The 23,750-nt window shown below is 39.4% G+C and overlaps 1 protein-coding gene across 1 annotated transcript; it reads left to right on the forward strand.

Moving 5' to 3' along the window:
* Window positions 1-568: 568 nt before the first annotated feature.
* On the forward strand, window positions 569-23,743 carry GTF2H1 (general transcription factor IIH subunit 1). Its single transcript, XM_026850196.1, has 14 exons — window positions 569-3,883; window positions 5,745-5,937; window positions 8,358-8,520; window positions 10,189-10,282; window positions 10,991-11,140; window positions 12,215-12,294; window positions 13,620-13,750; window positions 14,908-14,995; window positions 16,273-16,361; window positions 16,868-16,985; window positions 17,855-17,945; window positions 19,353-19,468; window positions 20,323-20,415; window positions 20,998-23,743. The coding sequence occupies exons 1-14, from the start codon at window positions 3,730-3,732 to the stop codon at window positions 21,082-21,084; spliced, it is 1,647 nt and encodes a 548-aa protein (XP_026705997.1). The 5' UTR covers window positions 569-3,729; the 3' UTR covers window positions 21,085-23,743.
* Window positions 23,744-23,750: the final 7 nt, after the last annotated feature.

Consider the following 23,750-nt stretch of genomic DNA (forward strand, 5'->3'; position numbering starts at 1 on the left):
GGCCTGCGCCCAGGGAGGGGGGCGGCGGGAAGATGGCAGCGCTGTGCCGGCGGGATCGCGGCCGGGGGGCACTGGGCTTTACCGGGGCGCTTGGTCGTGGGCGATAGACAAAGAGGTGCCCTCGCACCGGCTTCCTGGACCAAGGCCACCTTTTGCCGGGGACGGCAGTTGTCGGACGGAGCCCCGGCAGTGCCGTGCGGGGTGTCCGCGGGCCCGTTCCGCTCCAGGAGGCGTAGGTGATGCGAGGGGCGGAGGAATGCCGGGTTGACCCTTCAGGCGGGCTCAGGGGTGCAAACTGGGGATTCACTCCGCTCGCCGCCATGCCCGCCCGTTTCCAAGACTAACGGCCCTTTGCAGACCCCCCTGCTGTGCTGAGCTGCGCTCCTCTGGCAGGTGGGCTGCTGCCCCTCGGGGTGCTGCTCTGCCAGCCCCCGGCCCCTCTCGGAGGTCCCTGGGCTGTGTGGTTGAACCATCGGGGCCCGGCTGCATACCTGGGCCACTGTACTTCAGTCTGGGCCATTAGTGTAGGTGTTCAGCTCTTCCCCACAGAGAGTGGAAACCTAGCAGCAAGGCCTGCATCAAATCTGTCAGAGCTCACCTGCCAGCCCATGCCTACCCTGACCAAGTCAGGATTATTAAAATGTGTAAAGGTTTCCTTTATTTCTGCTCAGAGTTCAACAAAACCAAGCGGGAAGAGACTGGAATGAAATGGTGGTAACGGAGAGCATTCAGAATAGGTGTTGTAAGGAACAGAGAAGAGAGGTATCTGGTTTTAAAAGTGGTTAGGAAGTCACTGCATTAGAGGAAGGGTAGCTGTTGCAATCTGAAGGTATTTCGAGAAGCTGCATTCACTCCTACAGTACTAGGAGAGGAAAGGTTTTAGGTAGATAAGCAAACAGGACGTTTTCTTGGTTTATGCCAGCCCTGAAGCTTCCTGACAGACCTTGCCAGTTGTAAACTGCAGCTGAAATTAACATCCTCAAGACAGGAATGGTGACAACACATACCCCAGGGTTAGGGCTACTGACTGATCCAAGTGCTTTTTGGAATTATTAACTATCACTTCAAAAGCTCTACTGCCAGAGAATTTGAAATAAACTGTGTATGACCTTATTCTGGAGATACTTACTTAAACCAGAGAAAGGTTTGTCTTCCAAAAATCTGCAGCTGAAGAACTCTATTGCTGCTTCTTTTAGCAGCCGATTAAAATTATCACTTAAAGATGTAACATAACAGAATTTCTCTGTATGCATGTTGCAGTTCTTGCCCCTTTGAGCAGCAGTGTCATCATCTGCAGTACTGATTCCTGGAAACTTCAGTTGTTAAATATAGAGGTTATGAGATTTGGGCAGGCATGAATAGATCATTGATGGCTCTCGCCCTTCTGCATAGTAAGCCTTAAGTGTCCAGAAAGAAAAGAAAATGACTGGTGTACTGTGTGTGCTCAGCAAGGACGTAGCCTTCCCCTCTGCAGTCGGTAGGAGACCATCCTCATGCTTTTCTAGCAGCTAGGCAAGATTTCTATTTTAGAAATTTTTCTGTACTACTTGTAACAAGAAGCCATCTTGTTTTCATTAGTGAAAGACAGTAACTTTCCTAAATCCTGATTAGTAATATTTTTTTCTTCTTTCTGATGTACTGTTCAAAAGACAGCTCGCGGTTTTCTCCATTTTGGGTAATGCTTACTGTGCTTGTGAGTTGTATCATCCTACTGCCACCGTAAATTACTGCATCAAAAAGGAAGCACAGCAATGACATAAATAAGAACAGCAGTGAGCTAGTGTGTTCACCCTCCCAAAAGGTAGAATGAGCCACTTGTGGGATAATTGTGCATTCACAGATTGCACACTGCAGGGTACTATGCTAGAAGCACTGTGGTTGTAAAGGAGAAGTTGCTAGCGGCTGTTCGTTTTCTTCCGTAGCTGAAGACTGGTTGTAGGTGGGTGAAATAGCATGGTAGAAAAGCAAAGCAACTCACATCAGAATGAGCCTGACTACGGAAATGCTTTCCTTTTTCTTTCTGTTCAGTGCAGGTTTAATTCCTTTGCATTCTGTGACTTTGTCTCTACAGTATTGGTTAATTATGACCCTAAAGGACTGTAAAGTAACAAAGGGAGAAAAAAGTCAAAATCCTATCCTTAGTCTTTCATATGTTGAGGTTTCTAGTCTATTAGAGTCTGTGGCCAGGTGCCCTTTTCTGGTAAGGATAAGGTGCTGATGAGAGACTACAGACCTGCAACTACATAAAATGCTAAGTGCAAATAGCACTGAAAGAGAATAAAGCTGCTGGGGAGACTGTAATGGATTATGCTAGGAAACAGTCCTGAAATCATGCCATGCAGTTTTCTATGAGAGAGAAGTACTAGCAGGGCTGCTCTGAATGTGGCACAGCGTGTTCTAGTGACTGCTGCAGTGGTGGTGATGTGAAAGCCCGTGTTCAGCTCAGCATCACCGAAATCTTTGGCGAAGCTTTGGATGACTGAAATGACAAAGGAGTGAAGCTTAAGTGCAGAACCCTTTTGCCATTAAGTCCTTCCGCTGAGTATTTTGCTTCACTCATTTTGGAGATGGGCATGTAAGACTTCTGCTGAAGAGAAAGCTATGCTACTGTCTGGATTGTCAGAGTAAAATACCCTATCTTGCTGCTGCTTTTTTAAGGAAAACAAAAAGTATGTGAATTTAAATCTTAGAATTTTGGGATACCTACTAGTAGTGTAATAGCTGATGCAGATTGCTGTTTGAAGTTTGACACAGGCCCCAGCAAGTATTGCAGGTATTCTAAAGCACATGAAACATGAATATCAGCATTTGAAAATACTGTTTTATGCATCAATAGCAAAGTATATGACACACAAAATACAGCAAATGGAGAGACTAAATATTTACAGCAAACATACCAAATATGTAATTTTTTGATAAGTGTACGACAGTATGTTAACAGAATGTAGTCCTACTTGCAGTGTCCTTAATCTCTTGAGAAACTTAAGGCTGTGGGGTTAACCTGTAGAGAGGAATGATAGTGACTGCTGGGCAGAAAAATGCAGCAGCTATCAAAGGGCTTGTTGATGTGAGACTGGTGACAAAATTACCATTGTGTTATAACATTAGTCCCTCGGACTTTGGGGGAGAGGGATAGGAAACTGGCCAGCTGGAATCAAGTGTACAAAACATTGTTCAAACCTTGGGCAAAACTCACCACAATACAAACAGGAGTGCAATTGGGCTACCTTATCTTTAGCACAGAGAACTGAAAATCCATGATTTGTCACATACCTTGTATCCTTCCCTTTTCTGCAATGACTTAACATCTGCCATTCACACTGAAGAAGGGAATTGCTGCCAAATGCCAGAGGAGATTTGGAATTTATGTCATTGCTTAGCTTCGGTATTATTCTGAACTTGAAAAACCAATAGAGGAACATTAAAACAGGAAAATTTGGTTATCAGTTTAAATGTAAGATTTGCAGGTCTTTTATTGGAGCAAAAGCAGCATCAACAATATAATTAGATAAATTATTTAGGTAGCTGGCAGTATTTTCTTTAAATCTGCTGATCGCAGTGACAGAGGGGAGCATGTTTATCTAGAATGTTTCAGAAATGATGTAGGCATTAACAAGTAAATGTGGGTTGTAATACTTTGATATAGATAGGAGTAGTGAAAGTGTTACAACAAAAATAATTATACTAATCAGCTCAACTGTATGTTTTTAATAGCTCCTTATAGCCACAATGGCAACGTCATCTGAAGAAGTGTTACTGATTGTAAAGAAGGTGCGTCAGAAGAAGCAGGATGGAGCTCTGTACCTGATGGCCGAAAGGATAGCATGGGCACCTGAAGGCAAAGACCGATTCACAGTCAGCCATATGTATGCAGACATAAAATGTAAGTGATCACTTTTCCTATTCCAGCTTCAGTAAGCAGTATTTCGATAAACATTTAAATACAACCCAAAGCTTATTTGCTGTGAAATGCTGGTAGGTAAAGATAGGAAGGTTGCAAAGTTTTGAAGCTTTGACTATGTTATCCTGTGTAGCAGCAGAGATCAGGACTGTGGGGAAGTATCACCAGATTATTAAGGATGCTACTGCAAAACTTCATTAGTCTTCCAGTGTTTAAGTTGTGCAGCATTTACTATTAACTTTTGATAAAATTCTGCAATAAATTGGACAGGAAAATAATCTGTGCCATATGCTTGTGGAGGGAAGGGTGGGAGGAGGTTTGAGGAAGAGTATAGGATTTTCAGGGTCTAACACAGAAACTATCTGGCATGTCATCTGTTAAACTATTCATCTAAAGCTGTTTCAGTTTTCATATAAAATAAACCTCGCTGTTTTATTTTCATCCAACAGACCATAGCTTCAAAAGTGCTAGCTTCTGTAGTTTGGCCTAACCGGGTAACATTCCGAATAAACGTTTGCTGTTGCAAAAGCAGAGTAGTTAGTTGCAAGTCAAAACTGAACAGTAAATGCCTATAGCATGCTGCCTTTCTGGCTCCAATTAGTGCTCATATTCCATGGGCTGTAATGCCAAAGAAGGAATAAAAAGAAAGTTGTGTGCGTCACTTGGTAAAGGTTTAGTGATTATTGCTGTTTAAAGTCACATACAAATACTGCAGCATGATCAAAAGTATGTGTGATGAATCAGAACTAATATGCTGTTTTCTTAAAAAACTAATGTGATGAGGAGTTTAAAAGCTCTGTTCACCTATAATAATCAACATTGTGAATGTTTTATTTAGCTATTTACTTACACTTAAGCGGCTTATATTTTAAATATTTACATGTATAGGCATTGAAGTCTTTAACTTAGATGAAAGATGTTCTTTTTTGTCATCTAAAATTTTTAAAAGGGCGGGGTATTTGTAAATTTGTAATGGGGATAATGATTTAGTGGTGACATCTGGTCCTGTCTCCCACGTGCACTGGAGAAAGGGATAAGATTCCAATTTACGTTAGTGCCATTTGCAGTGCTACACTAAAGTCAGTATAGCACAGCAGTCCATAAACGTAGTTATTCTAGCCTCTGCTCCCTCTGGTTACAAGAAAGGAAGCAGGAGTTTGGTTTTTCTTATGAGTCATGAGGGTGTAATACACCTTGGAGGCATTGGTGATCGACTTTGGGAGTACTAGTAGCTAAGTGTGCTTACCACACCACTTGAAACCAGCATACCTTTGCTGTCAACAGACATGCTGTCACCCCACCCTGCATCTGCTTTCTTACCACTTTTCTTCTGTGGGAACTGGTCCAGCTGGAAGAACAAAAGGGGGTTACTTTTCAGTGAATGAGTTCCTCGGTTCAGCTTACTGCAGAAACACTAACACTCACACAAGAAAGGCAGCAGAAGAAGTGGAAAGGGGGGATGAGGCTGTCACCTTTCAGCAGCAGCCTGGATTGGTACCAGGTTAAAGTGTCCAGATGATGACAATCTAATTTGCAGCAGTTTTCTAATGGAGGATGTGGGGAATGCAAAGCTGAATCAGGGCTCCTGAGCAGTAGCTGAAGGGTACTGAGCAATAGGCTCCTGGTGTCAGTGTCTTGTGTTTTAGAGAGAACAAGGTGCAGGGTTCAAACTAATTTAAGGGGAAGACTATCTGTTCCACTTTCATGGCTGGAATTCACACCCAGGATAATGGTATTTAATTGGACAATGAAGTTAACTGCTTATAAGCAAATACTCTAGGGGAAAGAGTTTCTTGTATAAGCTTACTGTCTGTTGCTAATTAATACACTCTGTGTTATCTAGGCCAGAAAATCAGTCCAGAAGGTAAAGCTAAAATTCAGCTTCAGCTAGTATTGCATGCAGGGGACACAACCAACTTTCACTTCTCCAATGAAAGCACAGCAGTGAAGGAGCGAGACGCAGTAAAGGATCTTCTCCAGCAACTGTTACCCAAGTTCAAAAGGAAAGCTAATAAAGAACTTGAGGAGAAGAACAGGTAAAGGGAAAGGAGCCTGAAATGTTTTTTTAATTGTTGCCTAACTATAGTGTATTTCTGCTAACAGTTGTTGTTATTGCAACATCGTTAGTGATATGGCATTTGTTTCTCTAGTAAAAATCTCTCTGCTTTCAATTTAGAGGCAGTTCCTTGAGACTTATGGAACTGTAACGTGTTGAGACTCTATCTGTGTTCTCAGTGACACGTTCTTGAGGTGTAAAGCAGCCAGCCCGGCTGCCACCCAGTCTTTGCTGTCCATGGCTATGAGATGAAAGCACTCAACTGCCAGTCTGTCTCTTTAGTCTTTTTAAGTATACATGTATCAGTTAGAAAAGCTGCTTGAAAGTTTGGGGTTTTTTTTTTTTTTTAAGTTCTCACTTTCCTTGATTTGTGGTATTTATTTTTTTTTCTCCCTGTATAACCTTTTCCCCCTCAAATCTTCTTTCCTGCTGTTTATTATATACTCATTTGTTAGGTGTTTTCATGCATCTCACTTGAGATCCAGTAATTAAACAATAATAAAAATCCAGGATGTTTATTCTAAAAATTGTTTTGAGAAGACATTCAGGACCTAAGCCTTTTTCCCCAAAGGGCTTTTAAGACATGCTTCCGTTTGTTTAAAATGTTTGTGTTAAACCAGTCCTTGTGGCCATAGAGCACCTTTCTCTGCGTCTCCCCGGATGAGTTTCATTTCATTCTAGCACCTGCTGTGAAGCCTGTATCTACTAGCTTCCATTCCAGAGATTGTTCTAGCTTTTAACTTAGGTAATTTAAAGCTAGATTTTTCAAAACGTAGGAACATTGCCTCACTGGGCAGATCTGATCTTTACAAGAAGATTTCCCAGCAGAAGGGCAGGAGCCCTTTTGCTGGAGCTCTGACACATCCAGGATTAACTGGTTCCAGTACTGCAGCAACCACCAGGGTCTACGGCAGTGCAGACTGCTTTGGCACTGCTGCCATACTAGTTGCTTTATGCTATGTGCCCTGTTTCTAACACTATAAATACTGAGTACATGGGCAGTCTTAATCTTTGTACCCTTATATGGAGTTTTACAGTATTATGCCATGCAGCATTAAGAGCTTTTCTAGTTACAGAAAGACAGGATCTCTGTACATACTCATAGTTTACTCTTTTAATGATGAGAAGTCTAAGTCTAGTGATGGGGCTTCATTAGCCTAATTTGCAAAAGATGAGGGAAAAAAGTTTCAACTGTTTCTGGAAAGGTACTACATCCAGAGTCCCTGCGGTACTTCCTCTGTTTATTGATATGTGGGTGTCTGGTATGTACCAAAAGTCCAAGTTTTAATGAAATAATTAGAGTAACAGACTGCTTCCTGCTGCACTAATTTGTAAGAACTGCTACTAATCCATATCTGTACCAACAAGAAAAACTGGAAAAACCTTGGTGGTTAAAACATAATAGGGATGTCATGCCACAAAGTTTTCACTTTCACCTCATCGTACTTCATACTTAGAGCAGCTACAGACTTCCATTCAGTCCAGACCATGTACTGTGTATTCATAAGATTCCTTTTTTGTTTGCAAATGATCAGGACCCTGAGGTACATGTTAAAGATTGCTGTGCTTATTGGTTGATTGTGAACATGCATGCATGTTTCCCTGAAAATAGCCTACTGGGTTTCAAAATAGCTACACAGCTTGTATGAAAAGCTGCTTGAACATGAATTAACTGAAGTTTCAGGTGCATACATTATTTGCATTTTGGATAGTAAGGGTGATACTTGATATTTGGATGATAACTGCTGTGAAAGTTTTATTCCCTGGTGGAAGTGGCAGCACTGAATGTTTCTGTAACACTTGTGCTGCTTGTGATAGTTCAGAGATGAAGATCCTTCCTGTCACCAACAGAAACATAAGAAATGACTCGGAGTAATGTGTGTTACAAGGTATCTTATCCCATCCATATTTTGTAAACTGTACTCTTGCACTAGAATAGAAACTTGTAACTACTGAATTTTAAGATCTTAAACAAGAATTGGATGGTGCTGAAATCTCTTCTCCCCCTCCCACCCCAACCTTGAGACCTTTGTTAAGGAAGTTCAAGAAAATTCATTGTGCTTTTACAGTTCAGGAGACTCCAGTCCTGGACATGCAAAGACACAAGAGCACCGCAGAATATTTTAGGACAAGACTTTAATCCCACATTAACTTTGGTTTAGGCATTACTATTTTCCAGCATTTAATGCTACTTCTTAAACATTTTTTTAGTCCTTTCTTAAGTCTTTTGAGACAAATACAGCTATTGAGGTTGGTTGTTTACACAATCTTGTTAAGAAATGCACAGCATTTTGAAAGAAAAGTTGGTTTCTGTTCCTTTTGTGAACTCATGTTAGTTATGGAAATCCTAGTGATTTATTCTGCAGCGTTTCAATTCTATTCAATACGTTCTTTTACCAGAATGCTGCAAGAAGATCCTGTTTTGTTTCAGCTCTATAAAGACCTTGTTGTGAGCCAAGTAATCAGTGCTGAAGAATTCTGGGCCAACCGTTTAAGCCTGAATGCAGGGGATAATTCTGCGGCACCTAGTAAGCAGGATGTGGGCATCTCTGCAGCCTTTCTGGTATGTTGAACCCCTAACGTGGGATTTTAGAGCAAACAAATCAGGGAAAGTGAGAGTCCTGCTCATGTACTTTATTCCTGTATACTTTAATGTCATTCTTTCCTGGTTCCTCAGCTAAACATCACTCTGCATGCTAGTTAGACTACTGCAAGTGTAAAGAAGAAAAAAAAAAAAAAAGTAAAGATTTTACAGAAATCTGCAGTCTCAAAATTCTGTCAATTTAAGATGCTCAATTTGAACTTTGACACTAGGCAGATGTTCACACTGCTGCTCTGCCTTACTTAAAACAGGAATAATGGTGAACTGAGTCACTAGATTACAGTGTATTAACTCAATAAGTTAAAGAGTATCTGTTGCATCATTAACATGCATAAATGAAGCTGCAAAGACTTGCCACACAAAAGGTTTTAGTCCCTCATCATTTTTTTTTTTAAACCAGTACATGCTTTCAGCTAATTGAAGAACAAGCTGTATATGTGAAAGCTCATTTTATTTCTCCCCAGATTGCACTTGTTACCCATTTGTAGAAACTGTGCTTCAGTAATCTCAATGGAGTCTAAAAGTAATCTAGGTACAGTCTTCAGATTCCTCCCACAGAGAGTTTCTACTTCTGCAACAAAATTCATACAGATTATGACTCTTCATCTGGAAGCCCATTTCCACCTTTGTAATGACTGTACACATCAAGGGTTTGGGAGGGAAAGAGGAGGTGGGAGTTGTTTTATGGCTTAGCTGCTGTACAAACACTTACTTACAAACACTTTTTTCCCCTAGAAATACCTGAATCAGATACCAAATGAACTTTTGATTGCTCTGGTTTCCTGTCTCATTATTCTTACACCTTGACATTAAAATAAAACAAACCCCAAACCTTCAAAACTGAAGCTTCCATTTTAACTGTTTGTGTTGACATTTGTGAAGAAGATGACCTCAGATATTTGTGTGTCCTAGTTCAAGTTAAAATAACTGTCTGGCTCTGCTCAGAATGAGTACTTCTCTAGGAAGAAGGTACTTCATAAACTAGAGTGTAGGTGTACAGGAAAAGGAATAAAAGAAAGCAGCATATGCAGTCATACTTTTTCCTGTTACCGAGAATTGGACTGAGTGCTTGCTCCAGAGCTTCCTAGAGAGATTACTGAGATCTAACTTGCAAGTTCTGACTAAGGCTTACCCTCAATTTCTAAATTCAGTGCTATTTATCAGTTATACTGAGATGGTTTTAGTGTACAAGGAAGTAAGTTGTAAGAGCCATAAATCCTTTTTTGTCACTTCATTATCATCACTGATTATTCACTAGCTGAATTGTTGAATGAACAACAAAAGACTAGGCATACACAGTAAACATGCTTACTTTTACTTTGAAACAAGGGTATTAAACTAAGCATACCTTCTTTTGACTGGTAGAGTGATCTTTGCTTTTCATTTTCTAAAGTTTAGAGTCTACTTGTTGAATCATCTCTTAAGTGGCAAGTATAATAAAGTAATTAATGCATGCTTTTCTCATTCTAAAAATACCTATTTGTGATCAAATATGCTATGGATTATTGGAGGAAGAAGATTATTTTATCTGCAGCAGAATTTGATTGCAACATGCTCGTTTTTTTCCTTCTCCAGTTACAGAAGGCGTTCAGACATGACTGTTTTTCCTCCCTATATGCTTTTTCTTAGGCTGATGTACGGCCTCAAACAGATGGCTGCAATGGTCTGAGGTATAATTTGACTTCAGATATCATTGAGTCCATATTTCGAACATATCCTGCAGGTAAGAATAGTGCTTTAAATAACAAATACATTCATTTAAAGATTTGGTTTTTACTATCTTACTGTGGGAAGACTAGAATTAGTCTAGTTAGTCTGAGCCTGGAAGTATAAAGGACCGTATCTTCAGTCTGCTGGATGGGAAGAAGCATGTTTGAACTAAAAGAAACTTCTTGAACTGAATGAAAACTTGATACCATTAAAGAAAAACATTTTAACTCGTTGTGTTGACCTTTTTAAAATTGTGAATAGATATTTTGTTCCCATGATACACTCCTCCTCAGAATTTCAATTAAGTCTTATTTTTCATGAAATCACCTTTGGGAGGGAAAGAATCCGATTTCCACCATTCCCCTGCACTATACTGAACACTGACACTGGTTCATTTTGGCCCCTAGTTAAAAAGGCTAGATCCATTCTGAGAATAAGTAGAACTCTGGCAAATCAGACTTTGTGTGCATGTGCAATTCAAATTAGAGTATTCAGAACACTTACGTGCATTTCTTTTCAAAGCATTAGCTAGCATTGCAGGGCATAAAAGAGTACCTGTTTGCTCATGCTTAACTGCTGCATTCCCTTACTATTAATCAGCATCAATGAAGGCAGTGTTAGACAGAAAGCAAGGAAACAAGCAAGCAAGGAAACTTTTAACATAAAATACCATATTAAGATTTGTGGAACGTTTTGTAATCATTATGGGTTTTGTTCACAGTAAAAATGAAATATGCAGAAAATGTTCCGCATAATATGACAGAGAGGGAATTCTGGACACGATTTTTTCAGTCTCACTATTTCCATCGGGACAGGCTCAATACAGGCTCAAAAGACCTCTTTGCAGAATGTGCCAAACTGGATGAAAAAGGTAAGCTTTTGACTTTATTTCTATAGTAGGCTCCTGCAGTCTTAGCTACATCATAGAGCACAACACCCAAGGTATATCTCATAAATGTAGCAAAGCTGAAGTCAAATTTTCTTACGTTCGTTTACTGGGCATCTTGTTTGTCAAACTGTAAAGTGAAAAGCTACAGATTGTCACTGAAAGTTAGCTATTGCTTTGCTATTCTTAGCATGTTTCACAGTGAGTGCATTTCTTGAAACAAATGAGCCTTTTGGAAAGTGGTAGCACTAGAAATAAGTTTTATTACAACTCATGCAACAGGAAATCTGCGATAAATTCCATAATATGCTATCATGCTAGATTGATTATGCTGTGCCATCAGCTGCTACAAAATAATTTTTGTTTACATAAGGCCTCGTTTTATAGTGTATGCACAATTTACAACAGGTATAGCTTTTGTTACAGATCAGTTTTTAGTAATAGATGGATATGAATCTTCTGTCAGATTTTCCAGAGGAGTTGCCATCCCTGTTCTCTGTCAGCTTTTTTAATGTGAAATCTGAAAGCATTATCTGACAAGTTTTTATTGAACTTTTGAAGTGGGTTTGTGATGATACAGAAGTGTGGAGAGTTGAGATCACTTAACACCATTCTTTAATATGCATTCTGACTAATGAAAGCATTCTATTAGGAATCCACAACCCTTCACAAGTAAAACCTATCACCAGATACAAATTACCATTCTATCCAAAGCAGGGCAGCAAAACAGTGCCAAAATTAGAAGAAACAAACAATTAAGGCTTCCCAGTTCCATAACTGTGTCTTCAATTTATTTTTTTCTACCAAATAGTATTCAGTGATGTATGGAAGTTAATGAAAACTGCACTAATTAGTAGGATGATCTTTTACAGTAATTTTCCAAGTTTATTGCTTATTTTAAATGGAACTTTGAAAAGGGTTGAAAGTTGAAGTCACAGTGATACTTGAGCATCTGCAGAACCTTTGTCTTCTCCTTTTAAAAAGGTTAACTATAATAATACCACAATTATTTATTCTTGTTTGGATACAGTTTTTCATGTTTTTCTTTGTTTCATACAGGGTTAAAAACAATGGTGTCTCAAGGAGTAAAAAACCCCCTGATAGACTTAACAGCTTTGGAAGATAAATCATTAGATGAAGTAAGTATTTGGCAAAAAAAAATATCCCACGCACACCCCCACTTAGTTTCATTTAAGGAGAAAGTGGGTTCTTCTACTGTTAAAATAACTACAAATAGTGATTCTAAAACCCATCACTTACTAGGCTGCTGCAGTGGTTGGGTAGTCAGCATTTATACAGTTGTATGTGTGTAAAGAAATGGAGACTGTGCCCATGGACTTGTATGCCTCACGTGTCTGTCTTACTCTGCTGGGTGTAAAAGCAGGACTTCCCTTTTTTAAAGAATTATCATTTCACTTGGCATGGCTTTTTTTCGTCTAAAGTGGACTCTGGTTTCTTCCTACCTTTTAGAAGCTGTGACAACATACAGAAGAGTAGCACAAAACGGAGAAAGTCTTTGCATTTTTTCTCGCTTTCAACATTGCTGGTTTTTTGATTTGGCTTAATTTTAAGGACATTTTATACAGTTTTCTTTGTCTAGCTTTAAATACTATGTTTAAATGCTATGTTTTGCTAAAATATGTCTGACTTGAACTATTACCTGTCTCCAAGCACAAATTAAAACAATTGTTGTAACTGGTGTACCATAACGTGAAGTAACTTAAAGATGCACTTTTCTGCAGTTGATTTAACTTAAACTTTTGAGTTGTAATTAATAATGCTGTATTTCTAAGTTGGGTTGTTTTGGGTTTTTTTGAAAGTTGTACAAAACTAGCAGGCTGAAACTGGACTAGTTGTTTAGGATGGTATATTTGAAGTGTTAAGCAAACCACCCTAGTCTGCTTTTGAGGCTGGTTAACTGCAAACATGAAACTGGGCATGAGGTAGAGTGAGTTGCCTTCAGCCACCTGGTAACTGGGGAACACTGTCAGCAGTAAGGCTTAAGGTTTTTTTGAATTCCTAGTGGTATCACATCTTCCTGACAGGTGTCATTTGGCCTGTGGGCTGCTGGTGTCCTACAAGATGTTAAAAAGAGGTCAGTAAAACAAAACAATTGCTAGCTCTTATTTGCCATCAATGCCTGTTTGTACAGGTGATCCTTAATTTTTTTTTCAGCTAGTTGTGTTTTTACTTAGATCATGGTCTTATGAAACTATTTAAGAAGTTTTTTCTTCTCTCAGACACCTATAAACTGCCCAGTGTTAGCAGAATAAAATAGTCTATGGAGATTTTTCAAAGCACATAAGGTGATGGTGGGGCAAGGTAGGAATATATTGCTTCAGTTGATGATGCAGTATCACTTGGTAGAGTTCAGAGGAGGTGGCATGCAAGCTTCCTGACTCAATAGAAAACAGAATTGTCCTGGTTTTGGGGCAGGAGGTAACTAATGTTGTTTTCTTTGTAGGGCTATGGTGTTGCTTCTGTGGCCTCTACATCAAATGCCTCAAAATCTGCTAGAGAAAGTAGCAATGCTGCCATTATAAAACGCTTTAATCATCATAGTGCCATGGTCCTTGCAGCTGGCCTCAGGAAACAGTAAGTTTTAATGTTATGTAAAAGGTTTTTTGTAACAAATTTTAAGGAATTTCCAAAATGAAAATACATCTTCAATTACTCATCCAACCTTTTCTTTTAACTCTTATGAATGAAGTATTTGGCTCTAGAAATGAAAACGCCTTTAGTTTACATTTTAGTTTATAAAAGTTCTTCAGAGCTGAGATGACAAATGCTATTTTTAGCAGTTATCACACAAAGCATATTAAAAAGAAAGGATGTTTGTGCCTTAGCTCTCTAGCCCTGGTGAAGGCTGTGGTGTTCTGTTTGCTGTGTGGAGGTGAGGCCTGGTGCAGGGAGTTGCTGTTGCCTGCCTTCCAGGAGCAGGTCTGCCAGGGCTTCCTGTGCTGGGTGCACGGACATAATAAATGAGGAAGCAGAAGAACAGTGTGGCATGGGTGGATCAGATGAAAAATACCTCCAGTGTGGTACCCTGCCCCTGACAAAAAAAAAAAAAGTATTGGGTCGTTACGTGTATTTACAGTGAACTTCACAAATGAAACTTCTTAAAAGAGGCATGAAGTGGGGTTTGATGTGAAGTCTTCTTTACACTGGTTTATAGACGACCACCAAGGATTACTCCTCTACCCAAATCCCACAGACCTTACCTGTGAGAGATCCTAATTAAATACTTTCTTCTGTCTAGCTGTGCTCCCTCATGTTATTCTTCTGTCTTGCACAAATTGAACACTGGAACTTAAATGGTCTCTTCTGGGTAATGTGTGTTTCTGGTTCTCAGTTCAGAAGGAGGCAAAACAATAGCTCTCATTCTGTGAAATAGTAGTATCTCAGGGCTCCCATAGCTCTGCTAATAAGTGTGTATGCAGAATGTCTCTAACTTAGTCATAGTTTTGCTGTGTCCCACTTGCATTGTTAGCATGCTACTGTTTCTGAAGAGAGGGAGAAGAACCCTCCCCTGCTGTTGAATTTCCTCCTTGAAAAACAGGGTTATTTGTGGAGTTGATTCCTCCTATCTAGATCAACTGCTAGAAATGAAGACATAAGGGGGAAAAAGTTGACATACAGTATGTGAACATGCATATAAAATTTTTGAAACATGTGTATTTACTTTGTCTCTAGCTTGTATCTTAAGTTTCCTGTGGGGTGAATTCTTCTTAATGCTGTTTCTCTATTTTAAGAGAAGCACAAAATGACCATTACAGTGAGACCAGCAGTACGGATGGAAACTCCAGGGATTCAGATTTCTTTCAGCCACCAATGAAAAAGGTATAAAGTTAGCTGATGCAATTCTAAGTGAATGGAACTGGAAGCTCCATCTCTCAAAAGACTGCTGAAGGTTCCTAAAGTGATACTTACTTAGCTTTGCTTAAGAAGCATATAGACTAAGAACCTGAGGGCCTCTAAGAAGCTTTGTACCTCTGTTAGTAAACACAGATGAACTACACCTTGAAGTATTGCTCTGTTATCTCTTCAGTGGTGACCAACAAAAGTAAAAACTTTCCAATATGCTTCTGATTGGGCTCAGAAATCTAGTTCTTTCCATTCAGTACGGGTCTGTTTCTCCTCCCCCCCTTTATTTTTTTTCGAAATACCTGAAAACTTCTAGAGAGCATCCACCTGAAAGGGATATTGGTGTTCAAGCACCAGTGTTAACCTGTCGAGTGTATTGCTTGTAGAGGGGATGATTAAACTGGCACATGGCAATCTTCATCTTAAGGTCAGAAGCTGAAGTGAGGTTAAACTGAAAGCATAGTGATGCCTGGTGCCCTGAAATACAGGGCAACAGCCTGTTTTAGACTAACTATAGTGGCTCACAGAGTAGAAAAGAGTACTGTAGTTGCTACAAAAGTGAATTGAATAGTCTTGCTAGAGTTGACAGCTTAAAAAGAAAATACCAGGGGAACTCAAAACCTGTGTATATTGTGAGAAAAGGTTGTAGAATACATGTAGTCAACAGCTTTGACTTTCCTGAAAGCAGCAGTTTTTACTGGGGAGAAAACAATATACCAGGACTAGAATAAATGTGATGAAGAGTAAGAGAGTAGCATGAGAGTAGGAGACTTCAGAATTAGTTTTCTCATTGTACAAAGTCTGATATTGCTGCTCTTCTCTCTCACCACTAATAACTGTAGCTTTACTGTCACCAGATAGCTTGGGTAATAACTATGGTTTCAGTCTTACACTCCTGCACGCCAGCCATTAAATCATTACTATTTCTGCTAATCTGGAGATAGATGAACATAAATAGAGAGCACAAAGAATGATCTATGTATAGCAGACCGCTTTTTGGAAGCAGCAGGGACTGCAAGTTTTGGCCAGAATCTGCAGAAAAACCAACAGTGCCAAGACTTCCAAATTGCACACTTTAAACAGTATTGGACACTGCTCCCTCCGGAGGGTAGACATGAACCATTACACACTTTCATTTTCTTTAAGGTTTTAGTAATCCTTTCATTTAAGCTCAGTGAACTGGAAAAGAAAGTGCTAGATATGTTGAATTGTGTCCTTGTTAGTAATGTGTATAATTATTTGGCTTATTTTAGGTGAAACTGCAGGAATCCATTGAATATGAAGATTTAGCAAAGAATAATAGCATTAAAACTATTGCACTAAGCTTAAAGAAGTCTGATAGGTAAGTTAACAAAATATGCATGGCTATTTCAACATATTCAACCTAGCAGGTCTCTCATCACAGCCTGCACAGAATCAGCTGATTTAGTCTCTGCTGTGCCACACTCAAGTGTGTTTAGGCTAAGTTTAGAAACCTAATATGAACTCTTGCATAAACCACCTTCTGAGTGGAATTCCTGTTTAAATTTGTATTTTGATTTCATGGTGCTTTTCAGCAAGTTAAGTCTCTGTAAGCCTACTCTGAAGGGCTTTGATATGTAATTTCTGTGGAAGTCTAAACAGACCTGTATTCACAGTTCAGCACTTTGTTGCAGCTTACAGTGGAAAAATGTATGTGTTACATGTGAAAATATATATGATTCCAAGGAAAATCCACTCCCAGGCAAAAGAAGTGCAATCAGATAGTTTGGACTGCTCATTGGAAACATTTGAAGAACTGTCCATTGAGTCTGACTTCTGTTTACCAACACTCCTATTAATACACTTTTTCCTTTTCTCACCTCACAGGTATTATCATGGTCCAACTCCAATTCAATCACAGCAATATGCAACCAGTCAGGATATAATTAATTCTTTTCATAGTATTAGGCAAGAAATGGAAGCATATGTACCCAAACTAACTCAGGTATGGAAAAATACTCAAAAAAAATTCCCTTCTTGATGTTAACATACTGCTTTCTGTATAATTTGTGTCTGATGTCTACTGGAATTTTAATTTTTCAGGCTAAATGTAATTCTCTCCAATAGTTTTGTTATTTAGTGTGATTTACAACTTTAGATGATACCTTTTGAGCTATTGTGGTTAAAATCTAAACAATAGGAAACTGAGTCAGCCAATACTCTGAGTTATATTCTCCTGTTACAATCTTCTTTTGAGGAAATGGTAAAGGTATAAAGTGGCAAAGCAGAACAGTCATGAAGCATGAAGTGCTGGCCAATACTAATCATCTCATCCCCTGAAATTTAGGATGATAATGGTCTTAGGAGGTCATAGTAAGCAGGTTTATAACTGAAGAGGTCTTTCGCTCCTGAATGCACTGAGGTAGAATGTAGATCTCGCTGTGGGCTGCACAGAAGCTCTGTCCTGGCAACTGGAGGGCAGCACAGCCATGTAGCCAGTCTCCCCAGGCAGTATCTGAACTTCCTCTGTCAGTAAGCCTAGATTTGTCCCTGAGTAAAGCAGCCAGAAATGTGCATGTGTCACATTTCTGTATACTAATTCTGTGTCTCTTTCAAAGCAGCTGCACAGCCAGTTCACGTACTAGGTGAAGAAAAGGTTGGTTTGGCCATAGTTAATTGGAAGGCTTTCACTGAAAACATGAGCTATAGCACTTAAAAGGACTGTGTCTAATTCTGGAGAAGAGCAGACTCTTCATCAGAACTTCCTTTGTATCTGCTCAACTCTGTCTTTGCCAGTGGAGTTCAAATACAACCCATTTTAAAAAGATTCTGTTGGAAAGAGTGATCTGAAATATTTGTTCCCTCTCCCTTCAGGTTCTTTCAAGTGGTGATGCTACTAGCACTATTGCAGTCCTGTCACCTGGAGGAGCACTTATGCAGGGTGGAACACAGCAAGCCATAAACCGTAAGGATTTATGATGTATAATACTTTAATCGTATTTTACTGCATTATACAGCTGTACCTGGCTCCCTGTTTCATCTGCCTTTTAGAATATGTTACAGTCATAAAGGAAATTATGGAAACATGTAGCTGGAATAATAGTGGGTTACAGCAACTAAAGAAGAGCAACAGCTATGAGGGTGGTACTGGCTACACCAGTGCTGAGGCAAGTGAGTGAGAGAAAATTTTACAGAGCAGGTGATGAAGGATGCACTTGATACTAAGTTCCCTTACATATAATGGGTTTTGCTTGTTCAGCATTTCTCTTCTCTGTTTGTTTTTTTTTTTCCTGGATTTTAGCAAATAGAGGTGTACTCTGAGAAAGCTCTAAGGAGCCAAGGTCTAGATAATTGTCTGGAATTAGTTTTTTTGTAGCCTGCATTTAAAATCCACAGCTTGCTGTGAAAAAGGACAACTCTCTTGTAGACTGCAAGGGCAAAACAGACAACCCTTCCTTCTCCCATCTCCACTCAGCCACCCCTCCCTGTTGTCACATTCCAGCCAGTTTGAGTTCCTTTCTTCAGTCTCACGGCGGATGAACCCCTGTTCTCACAAGGCAGGGTTTGTAACAGTTTTCCAGTTTTAACTTGTGTTACTTGGTCTGAAGAGCAGCAGAAGCTAATTCAGACAGCTAAAAAAGCAGGTATGGTACTGACAGAAAGGAGTCAGCAAGCAGTAGTGAGGCTTTCTTACCCATCCTCGTTGAGATACTGGGTGGTACACTCCACTACTTTGAACCTGACCACTGCTCTTTTTTTTTCCTTAAACCTAACCAGCCTCACCCTAGAGTTCACTAGTCACTGTTCAGTTCCCTGTGCTGCTGTCATCCTCAGTTGTGCTTTTTGTCTTTGGTTTTTATGATGGTGGTTCCTTCCCTGTTCTTGAACCCTGTCACCCTTTCTTCTTTAAGAGTATCTGGGATAGAGTTCCTTCTTCCTGCCTGGATTTTTCATCTTCCACATGCTGCGACTGTATTCTTACTGCCAGCATGAGAGAGGGAAGAGCTTGCACTGTCCATCCCACAGCGTTTAGTGCTGTGAAGACAACAAGGTGCTGGTCCCAGAGGCAGTACTGGCACACTGTTAGAACAACACAAATATACTGCTTCTAATCCTGGATTAAGTTTGGTGTCCATTCTCTCCCTATATAATATACAAGCTTCCAGGTATATAGCCATAAATAGTGGCTGACCTGATCCAATACTGCTGGTAGTGCTACTTCAGGTGTGAGGCATCTCAGTGTTCCCTCCCAGCCAACCTTTCTGTGATTCTAGTAGAAACATATATTGCAGAGCTCCTTAGTGTAACCTTATATTCTCATTCCTCATATGATAGTTCTGAGTGATGTGACAAAACCTTTTTCCTGTTGCAGAGATGGTGCCAAATGACGTTCAGTCTGAACTAAAACACTTGTACGTGGCAGTAGGGGAACTGCTACGACACTTCTGGTCCTGCTTTCCTGTTAACACACCATTCCTAGAAGAAAAGGTAAGGCAGAGCTCCTTAGTGTGGCCCTGGTTATGATGTGGCCAGATCGTGGTTTAGAATGGCTATCATTAACTTGGAACTATGGAACTAGAACATATGCACTTCCTTATCTCGAGCACTGAAGGTCACAAACCAATGTAAACCGTTACTTTTTTCATCAGTTCTGCTGGTGCTGTTGGTTAAAATCATCCTTGTCCCTCCTGTTAGCCCCCTTCAGGATCAGTTGCTATTTCAAACAGAATGGTCAGCTGTATTCCAGCTGCAGATTTCTCATTGCCAGTTTAAAACACTCTTAACTAAAAGCCCCCCTTCCATGCTGTAAGAATAAGCTCCACAGTGTCAAGAAAGTTTTCCTTACTCTTCTATCCATTGCAAAAATCACTCAGTCATAGCTTCAAAACATACACTGCTTTTTAGAACAAAGTTGCCTTCAAGAAGAGATGTCTCTCTACAACCAGGTATAGGACTGTAACTTACATTTCTGTTGCTGTTCTTTCTTTTGACTTCACATGGATCACAAAGATAAAAATTTGCATTCAGATATGTTGGATTTGTTGCTGCAAAATGTGGCCTGAAAACCCATGAAGCAAAAAAAGATGGGTTTTGTGCATTTCTTATCTGTGGTGTTTACTGACAAAGTAATAACTGCACTTTCAGTCATATCACAGTTGCCTCAAAAATAAATACACACTCAAGAATTGTTAGAGACTGATATTTTAATAACTTCTCTTCTTCAAACTATATATAAAGTAGCCCCCAGAATTACCCCCAGGGTGTTTTGTTGGAGAGCAATTTGTTAAAGGAAATTATACTTCTGTGCAAGCAATTATAATACTGGTTTCTGTCTCTCTCAGGTTGTGAAAATGAGGAGCAACTTGGAAAGATTTCAGGTTACAAAACTCTGCCCATTCCAAGAAAAGATTCGGAGACAGTATTTAAGCACAAATGTAAGAGGAAAATACTCTTTTAATTACATGGAATTACGTGGATGCATATTAATAATTTGAATTGTAATTATCAGAGGATGGTAGCTTTGCAATTTCCTAGCCTAGGGCATTTTAACTTTTTGTTAACTAGGAAATGAGCAGAGGGAAGTTGGGTACATAGTTAGGCATCTCTTCTCTCCCTGTATAACTTGCTGAGTAATACCAGAAACTGTCAAGAACTATAATTTGAGTTTAGCCAAGCGAGACAGCCAAAAGGGGAAGTCATATTTCATTTATCACTTCCATCATGAAGTAGAACTTCAGCAGCTTCCCGCCCATCTCCCACCATGTCAGACTAAATGACCACAGACTAAATGCTGGAACAGAGAGTACAGTCGGGTGTCGCTTCCCCCGACCTGCCCAGCTTAGTAGTGCTCTGAACTGCCCCCTCTACAGGTACTTGGCAGTAGAGGCTCCAGGTCCTTTATCTAGCATACCTCCTTGATTTTAGTGAGATTACTCGTAGTGAATAAAAGGAAGAATCCAACCGAGTATCTGTTTTTCAGTAGCTGGGACATTTTTTTTCCTCTCTTCACCTTTCAGTTGGTAAGTCATATAGAAGAGATGCTGCAGACAGCCTACAATAAGTTCCACACGTGGCAGTCCCGGCGTATGCTGAAGAAGACGTGAAAATGCATGCTGTACAGGTTTGAGAGCAAAGTCTGCAATAGGTATAGGAGTACAACCTAGCATATGTGAAGATCTTATAGTTGCTGCAGGAAGACCTGCAAGCTGTGGACTTCTGGAAACGATGCTAACTGAACTTGCACATTTTTGAAAAAGAACTGAGATTAAACTTGAAAACTAGGGAGAAAAACAAGGAAGAACCAAAACAGAAGAGCTGAGGCGCAAAAATATTTAAAAGACACTGTTTACTGCAGTTACTCAGGAACTGCTTTTGATTTGCATAAAGAGCTGCTTTCAGAAATAAAAAATTTAAAGAGGGTGTATTAATAAAATCTTTCTGTGTAATTTTTTTTTTAATAAGTGTATGGCACAGGGTAGAACTCAAAAGTTTTTTCTTCACTGGATTCTGACATTGAATTCTGTTTGTACTTTCTGCAACAGTTTAACAATGATATTTTAAAATATAGCTGAGACTGTTTTTGCTTCAAACATCTGGGAGAGTGTAGCTGTCAGAAGACAAGCTTCTACCATATGTTTCCCCACTAATTGGAAGCAAGAGACATTGCACTGAAATCTGTTTGTGGTCTGGGGTCCCTAAAGGCACATGGGGGCAAATTTTTGCCTGAAGTCTTGGATTTTTATGCAGAATTTTTTTCAGCCATCAGTTTTGCATGTTTTCCTTTGAGTGCAAGTGTGTGCTACTGCAGTCTTTTTTTTACGGTGGCATCTGTTCTGAGGAGAGAATGCATTTTTTTAAAAAAATGAAGTTAAATAAAGTTTCTTACAAAAGAAGTCATTTATTTTCAATTCTTAAACATTTTTAGTTTCTTCTCCTGAATCTGTTTTCCTTCACTCTTCCCTTTTGACTGTTAAACTATTTTTGGCGAATTGATAATCATTGCAAAGAGAAAAATGTGTTATTTACACAATGTCCATAGATATTGGGAATCTGTGCCATACTTTGTTCCAAATAGAATCAATTCACAGTTTCAGACCAACTTGTCTTGTATTAAATGTGACTTAAATGAAAAGTAAACCTGTTTTCTACAATATATGCAGTTTAATGACATCCTTGTATTTTGTCGTCATCTTGACTGTACTAAAAGCCCAATATGGGCTACCAAACTTTTTTACTTCTGACTAAAGGTGACTGTTATAAGATGCATTTACTACAAAGACAAATCAGAGAGACAATATGTATTCAAAGCAAGCACAGCAGTGTTCAGTACGGCAGAAGAAATTCCCATTAGCCCACATGATGGCTTAATACTAGATTTTGCCATCATTGGTATGATGCTATAACATGATAGTATGATGTTGGGTGGATAATTCTTGCAAATTCCTACAGAAGAAAAAATGTATTTGTATAGCCAAGTCTGTGCTTGTTCTGTGCTGCTGCTCCATTTATGCAAGAGGGGGGGTTTTCTTTAACTGGTGCGTGGAAGTCAGCAGCTTCTTTTTACCCAGTGTTTTTGGATTTTTGTATTATGCTAGTATTTTGGTAAAAGCTGAGTTTCAGTTAAATGTCACTGTCTGCACCAGAATTCTGTTTGGAAATGTATGCATATTGTTAAACCTAGTTCCCTGTCTGCTTTTGCAGATAGATGCATGATACCTGCTCTGTGATGTTAATGTGGTTCTGCTCCAAGAAATGACTGGGCTCAACAAGACAGACGCCCATTATTTTTGACAGGGTGAAAATATCACTAGGAATAAACAGAAGTATGTACAGCATTTGGGGGATGAGGTGCACGTCTTGTCAAGAGTTACCTCTTGTGATAAATAAACTGTTCCTCTAAAATTTAGACTTAGGGTATGGCTTTATTAAGCCTAATCCTCTTGTAAGTGCAGGCAGCTCCCAGGCAGAAAGGGTAGTTTTGTTGTCCCCCACTCCAAAGCATTTGATCTAGCAATTCTGTGGTCAAATTTCAACTGTTCAGTGAAAGCTATAACACCTTTCATCGTATCAGAGGGCTAGGTTCAAGAAAATTTGTCTGATTTATATTCTAACTGTGCCTGAAGCTATGAACAACACATTTGAGTATTAGACTGCACTGAGACTTCATTGAAAAAAAAAAAATTATAGGAGAGTTTTGAATATGGAACTAATTCACCTTGATTTGAATCAGTATTTCGTGTTCCTGGAAAGACTGGGCTAAATGGATAGCACAGTGGAAAGTTTCAGTGCATCACAAGAGCATTTTACAGTTCAGAGAACTGGTGTTTATAATCATTATGGGGGATGGTGTTGCAATAGCTTTACAGTTATTACAGCGATATCAGGCTATCAAAATGTACCTTAATGAACAGAACCGGGGAGGAAGAGGACTATGATACGAAATTCAATGGTTTTGCCTGGAGACTGTACAGGCAAGGCTGCTATGCACTTCATATTGCTTTTTCAGGTATTGTGGCAATAAGGCACAGGCCCCTCCTGAAGTAAGGGAGGTAAACTAAATATTCTTTCTTCTACATTGTGTTCCCCTTTTCTGTAGCATGGTCCAAAACCCAGATTCATTCCTTAAGTTTTGAAACTGAATCATCATGCATTATATTACTATTGGAATCTTTATACTGACTTGTATTTTTAATGAGAATTCATAAAACTTGTATCATTGGCATTGATCTAAGATTTGTAGAATAAACCCTACTGAATTCTAAAGTCAAGT

Source organism: Athene cunicularia (assembly GCF_003259725.1).
Source record: "Athene cunicularia isolate RWA chromosome 5 unlocalized genomic scaffold, athCun1 chr5_part2, whole genome shotgun sequence".
Taxonomy (NCBI): Eukaryota; Metazoa; Chordata; class Aves; order Strigiformes; family Strigidae; genus Athene; species Athene cunicularia.

Coding starts and splice junctions, on each gene's coding strand:
- GTF2H1 (XM_026850196.1), top strand. CDS start 3,730: ATGGCAACGTCATCTGAAGAAGTGTTACTGATTGTAAAGAAGGTGCGT. Junction 19,469..20,322: donor CACCATTCCTAGAAGAAAAG/GTAAGGCAGAGC, acceptor TGTCTCTCTCAG/GTTGTGAAAATGAGGAGCAA. Junction 20,416..20,997: donor GACAGTATTTAAGCACAAAT/GTAAGAGGAAAA, acceptor TTCACCTTTCAG/TTGGTAAGTCATATAGAAGA.